This window comes from Nicotiana tomentosiformis, chromosome 11 (genome assembly GCF_000390325.3).
Source record: "Nicotiana tomentosiformis chromosome 11, ASM39032v3, whole genome shotgun sequence".
Lineage (NCBI taxonomy): Eukaryota > Viridiplantae > Streptophyta > Magnoliopsida > Solanales > Solanaceae > Nicotiana > Nicotiana tomentosiformis.
Genome location: NC_090822.1, coordinates 279,597 through 285,596, shown reverse-complemented (window position 1 = coordinate 285,596; position 6,000 = coordinate 279,597). Strand labels below are relative to the sequence as shown.

Genomic DNA, 6,000 nt, shown 5'->3' with positions numbered 1-6,000 from the left:
GAAGTAAGTAACAGTTTTAAATCTGGTTTTAAGGGTATTAAACTCCGGATTTTGGTATCATGTAATTATTTTGGAGGTGACGCACATGCTAGGTGACAGGCGTGTGGGCGTGCGCCAAGGGGATTGTGACTTGGTGCGTCCCGGGAAACCGTAAAGTTGAATAAATTGTTGTTAGCTATATGCTCTCTATGTATTGATAAAAACTGTAAATCATATTAGAAATCATGCTTAGGCTATGTGATAGTACTGTTGGGACCCACAGAGGTCGTGTACTTATTGAATTGCCTGCTAAATGCTATATTTGCTCAGTCTCAATTTTTACTTGTACATTTCATCTCAGTCTCTGTTATTATTATTGATACATCATATCATTATTGTTTGGGCTGATTTCATGATTATTGAGAGCCCGAGAGACTGGAGAGATTTATGACTGAATGAGGCCGAGGGCCTGATTGTGAGATATTGATACTATGGCACGTGAGTTGTCCGTGTGGATCCTTATATTATACTATAGCACGTGAGTTGGCCGTGCAGCATGTGAGTTGGCCGTGCGGATCCTTATGTTATACTATAGCACGTGAGTTGGCCGTGCGGATCCAGATATTTATATTATGGTACGTGAGTTATTCGTGCAGCATGTGAGTTGTCCGTGCAGATTATAGCGCTTGGGCTTTAGGAGCCCCTCCGGAATCTGTACACCCCCAGTGAGCGCGGGTACCCATTGAGAGAGTGCTGAGGGTTGGGAGCCCAGGGAGTGATTGTTGTCCTAAGAGGTTGTACTTGATTTCCATTTGTTGTTGCACTTAGTTGCTATTTGTCATTCTTGAAAAATCTCTGAAAGATTGTTGATATACGGATTTCATGAACAGGAACTGTATAAAAATTGATTTGACATTAATCTGCCAGATTTAATAGCATGTCTATTCTTGGCTGGAATTACTCGAAATGAACCATAACTGTGTAGCTCGTTACTATCTTTAGTTCCTTATTTATTATTGTTACTAGCTAAGTTGGTTGTACTCATACTACACCCTGCACTTCATGTGCAGATCCAGGTATTTTCGGACATAGCGGGTGTTAATCCTTTTGCGCGGTTGATTTTCAGGAGATTTTGAGGTAGCTGCCGTGCTCTGCAGACCTTGTCTCTCACTCTCTATCTCTTTGTTTACCGTATTTGGTCTCAGACTATTATAGATTATATTTTCCAGACTTAGTATTCATATTAGATGCTCATGTACTCAGTGACACCAGGTTTTAGGGAATGTTTGTATTGTATTTAAATATTATATTTTCAATCTTGAGAGAAATTGTGGTTTATTGAGATTTTCGGCTTGCCTAGTATTGAGATAGGCGTCATCACGACGGGTGAGATTTTGGGTCGTGACAGGAACATGGATATGATAGTCTTTAAAGTTCTCACTAGTCTTAAATTACACTAGTGAGAACAAAAACAAGTCACTATATATAAGTTAAAATCCTCTCAAAAAGAGTATTGTAACAATAACAACAGCAACAATCACCCAATGAAATTTTACAAGTAGGATATGAGGAGTGTAGTGTGTACGTAAACCTCCTTCAAAAAGAATACAAAACAAATTTACACCGCCACTTACCCAAGGGAATACTTTGTCAACGTTTGCATTGATTTTCGTTTGCAACAATCCCATGAAGAGGAAGATTAAGTGAAGACTCATTTAATAAGATTCTCTCTCTCTATTTCGAGCAGTTAATTAATTCATTAATTAGTCTATATCCCCACCTTCTTGACCATCTATTCATTTCATCTCTCTTAAATCCTTTATATCACTTTCATAATATCCCTTTTCTTCTTTCTTTCTCTATCTTGGTTTGAGATTAATTTTGCTAGTAGCCATGATTAATGGGAAAGACATATATGATGTTCTTGCTGCAATTATACCATTATATGTTGCTATGATCTTAGCTTATGGCTCAGTCCGTTGGTGGAAAATCTTCACACCAGATCAATGCTCTGGAATCAATCGATTCGTGGCGGTTTTTGCCGTTCCATTGCTTGGTTTTCACTTCATTTCTACCAATGATCCTTATGCTATGAACTACCATTTCATTGCTGCTGATTCACTTCAAAAAGTTGTGATTCTTAGCGCACTTTTCGTATGGCAAGCCGTGACCAAAAATGGTAGTTTAGAATGGATGATCACTCTTTTTTCCTTATCAACACTTCCAAACACTTTAGTTATGGGAATTCCTTTGCTTAAAGCTATGTATGGTGATTTCTCAGGGAATCTTATGGTTCAAATTGTGGTTATGCAAAGTGTAATTTGGTATACACTTATGCTCTTTATGTTTGAGTATAGAGGTGCTAAGTTATTAATTGGTGAGCAATTTCCTGAGACAGCTGCTTCTATAACTTCATTTCGTGTTGAATCAGATGTTGTTTCTCTTAATGGTCGTGAACCATTACAAGCTGATGCTGAAATAGGAGATGATGGGAAATTGCATGTTATTGTAAGAAGGTCCTCTGCTTCTTCTATTATTTCATCATACAACAAGTCACATTTGCAGTCAAATAATATGACTCCAAGAGCTTCGAATTTAACTGGTGTTGAGATTTATTCTGTTCAATCGTCCCGAGGACCAACTCCTAGGGCATCTAGTTTTAATCAGACTGATTTTTATGCTATGTTTGCTAGTAAAACAGCAAGTCCAAAGCATGGTTATACAAATAGTTTTGGAGGGGATGTTTTCTCTTTGCAATCATCTAAAGGGCCAACTCCAAGAACCTCAAATTTTGAAGAGGATATGTTGAAGACTGGAACCAACAAGAAGACAAGGGGAGGTACGTAGTATTAAACTGTGTGATCATCTCATTTACAAAGATCATACTTTTAATTAATTAATTTATATTATGTCTCGACAGGTAGGAGTATGAGCGGGGAGCTATTCAACAGTAGTAGTACTGCTTCTGCTAATGGATTAGGAGCACCACCTTTATATCCACCACCAAATCCAATGTTTGCAGGGCAAAGGAAAAAGGAAGTGGGAAGTGGGAGCGGAGTGCCACTGCCAGTGCCAGTGCCAGTGCCAGTGCCGATGCCGAATAATAACAATAATAATAATAATAATAATAATAATAATAATAAAGAGCTTCATATGTTTGTTTGGAGTTCAAGTGCATCTCCTACATCTGAAGGTAATCATAGAAATGCAGTTAACAAATCTGGTTCAACTGAACTTGGGATTCTTGATGCATCTAAGGCTGTTCTTCAACAAGAGATAGCTGCAGCAAGAGGTAAATTAAAGTCCTTTTTTTCATCTTCAAAATTTGTCTCTAGTGCATACATACAATTAATTATTTTCTGTCCTTTTTGACATTTTTGGCTCCTATTTAGTCCTTTCTTCTTCACTTTTTCTTAGTTGACCTTCTTCAATCATTAAGGATTTACCTTATAATACAGTTAAAATATTATATACTACTACATATTTATTAATATGTTACAGCACTTAATCTGTTATGTTTTGCATGTTACTAATTTCACTTTCTAAGAACACATATATCTACCTGTAGTAGCTTTTAGGTGACTTAATTGTGTAAAAATAATTAAAGTGTCGGTATATAAAAATTAAAGCTTGAGATTGAAGAGGGCTATCCCTCTTGCTTAATGAATCTAACCGCTTGGTTTAAAAGGACGGTCCGGTGGACGAAGCATTCTGCTTTCACGCGGGGTTCGGAAAGGACCGCACCCAAGGGTATAATGTAGGCAGCCTACCTTGATGCAACCTTACCGTTGCTACAAGGCTTCCCTTCTAACCACTTAGCTTGGGCAACAAAACATTTTATGTATATGCTAGACTGAAGATTTCTTTAAGTTTATCATCTTTTTACATTGTCTTTTTTCTTATTTGATAGAGAATGCAAGTCCAGTTGGGAAAGCAATTGGAGATAAAGAAATAGAGATTGAGGAAGGTTCCAAGTATTCAGGAAATGGCTCTCCTTTCTCTGGCCAGAAGAAAGTAGACATGGAATTAGAAGGAGAGAAGAAACAACAGATGCCTCCTGCTAGTGTTATGACAAGGCTTATACTTATTATGGTGTGGAGGAAATTGATAAGAAATCCAAACACATATTCAAGTTTGTTAGGTCTCATTTGGTCTCTGGTCTCATTCAGGTCTACTTCTTTCTCCTTCTTCTACCAATTAATTGAAATGTTTCTACATATTTTAATGTATGAAATAATTAAAACCATCTGAATTGTCTTCATTTATTTTGTATTGCTGGAATGAGTTTGGCCACCTAAGGGTGTCTCTAATCCACTTCATGACTTAATAGTTCCAAGTTGTCTAGATTAACAATAATTCCTTTTTCTTAAAAATAAAAGAAAAATATCACGGAGGACCCGTGAAAACAGCCTCTTGCAGAAATGCAGGGTAAGACTACGTACAATAGACCCTTGTGGTTCGGCTATTCCTCGGACCCCACGCATAGCAGGAGCTTAGTGCACCGGGCTGCCTTTTTTATTACAACCTTAATGTTGGTGTCCAAAATGTGCAGATGGAATATTCAAATGCCTTCCATAGTGAAAGGATCAATCTCAATTCTATCAGATGCTGGTCTTGGAATGGCTATGTTCAGTCTAGGTAAATATGATTGTCTTAGTATAATATTTTTTTTTTTTAAAAAAAATGCACACTCTTATAAACTTTACATTATCTTTTACTAATTGCTTTAAAATATAGGTTTGTTCATGGCTTTACAACCAAAGATCATAGCATGTGGGAAATCTGTTGCCACATTTTCAATGGCAGTAAGGTTCTTAACAGGACCTGCAGTCATTGCAGCTACTTCAATCGCTATTGGCCTTCGCGGTGTATTATTACATGTAGCCATTGTTCAGGTACATTAATTTTTCCTTATAATCTGAAATCTGCGCATATATTTTACGCGTTTAACTTCTATGCACTGATAGTCTAGTGATCAAAACGTTTCAAATTAACATTGCCATTATTATAACTTGCAGGCTGCTCTTCCCCAAGGCATTGTTCCGTTTGTGTTCGCAAAAGAATACAACGTCCACCCCGACATCCTTAGCACCGCGTAAGTTTCTACGATAAATTTTATCAAAATATTGTTATGTTAGACTTGAAAGGGAGCCTTGACGAACTGGTAAAGTTATTGTCATATGTCTAGAAGGTCATAATTTCGAGCCGTGAAAATAGTTTATTGCAAAAATGCAGGGTAAGACTGCGTACAATTAATAGACCCTTATGGTCCGACCCTTCCCTGAACCCTGCGCATAGCTGGAGCTTAGTGCTAGAGAATCATTTTATATAGCACAATTTTTTTCCTTTTTGGCTTCCAAATGTTTGCAAAGATGTTTGTAATCAACTTTCAAAAGTCAAAAGAGCATAATAGAATTACAAAGCTACATAAAACAAAAGTTATAGTTTCGAAAATATATACGAAATTATTCAAATTCTCATTTTTCTTTGTTCTTTGGCAGGGTTATATTTGGAATGCTAGTTGCCTTGCCCATTACAATACTCTATTACGTGCTTCTTGGGCTTTAAGTTTTGGTGAAGACATGGGGAACAGAGACAGACAAGTTCAATGAATCCAAGAAATAATTAAGGCAGTGGATTCAGGGAAGAAAGACAACAGGAAACAACTATGTGTTCCCCTGCATGTGGCTATTGGGACTTCTTCTTATACAAAAACTGCATTAATTTATTTTAATTCTTTTTTGTAGTAGTAATTTAATTGCTGTTACCATAGTTAGCTTAGGAAGATGAACTGGTCAATAGTAGAATTATTGATGTATTATTACTTCATTTACTAATATCAAAGTTTTAGTTTAGATCTAAACATTTGACACTATTGTCTCGCTCAAATGTTCTAGTGCAAAGGTATAGCATTAGTGCAGCTGATTAACCTGTTCATTTAGAAGAAGAAGAAGAAGAAGAAAGAAGAAGAAGAAAAGTTCTCCAAAAGTACTCTAATACAGGCCAATAGATCAAATTTAT

General features: G+C 36.7%; 1 protein-coding gene across 1 annotated transcript; it reads left to right on the top strand.

The window, feature by feature from the left end:
- Positions 1–1,646: 1,646 nt before the first annotated feature.
- On the top strand, positions 1,647–5,842 carry LOC104104437 (auxin efflux carrier component 2). Its single transcript, XM_009612523.4, has 7 exons — positions 1,647–2,818; positions 2,900–3,271; positions 3,890–4,148; positions 4,532–4,617; positions 4,717–4,874; positions 4,998–5,074; positions 5,481–5,842. Exons 1-7 carry the CDS (start codon positions 1,873–1,875, stop codon positions 5,545–5,547), a joined length of 1,965 nt encoding a protein of 654 aa, XP_009610818.1. The 5' UTR covers positions 1,647–1,872; the 3' UTR covers positions 5,548–5,842.
- The last annotated feature ends 158 nt before the right edge of the window (positions 5,843–6,000 follow it).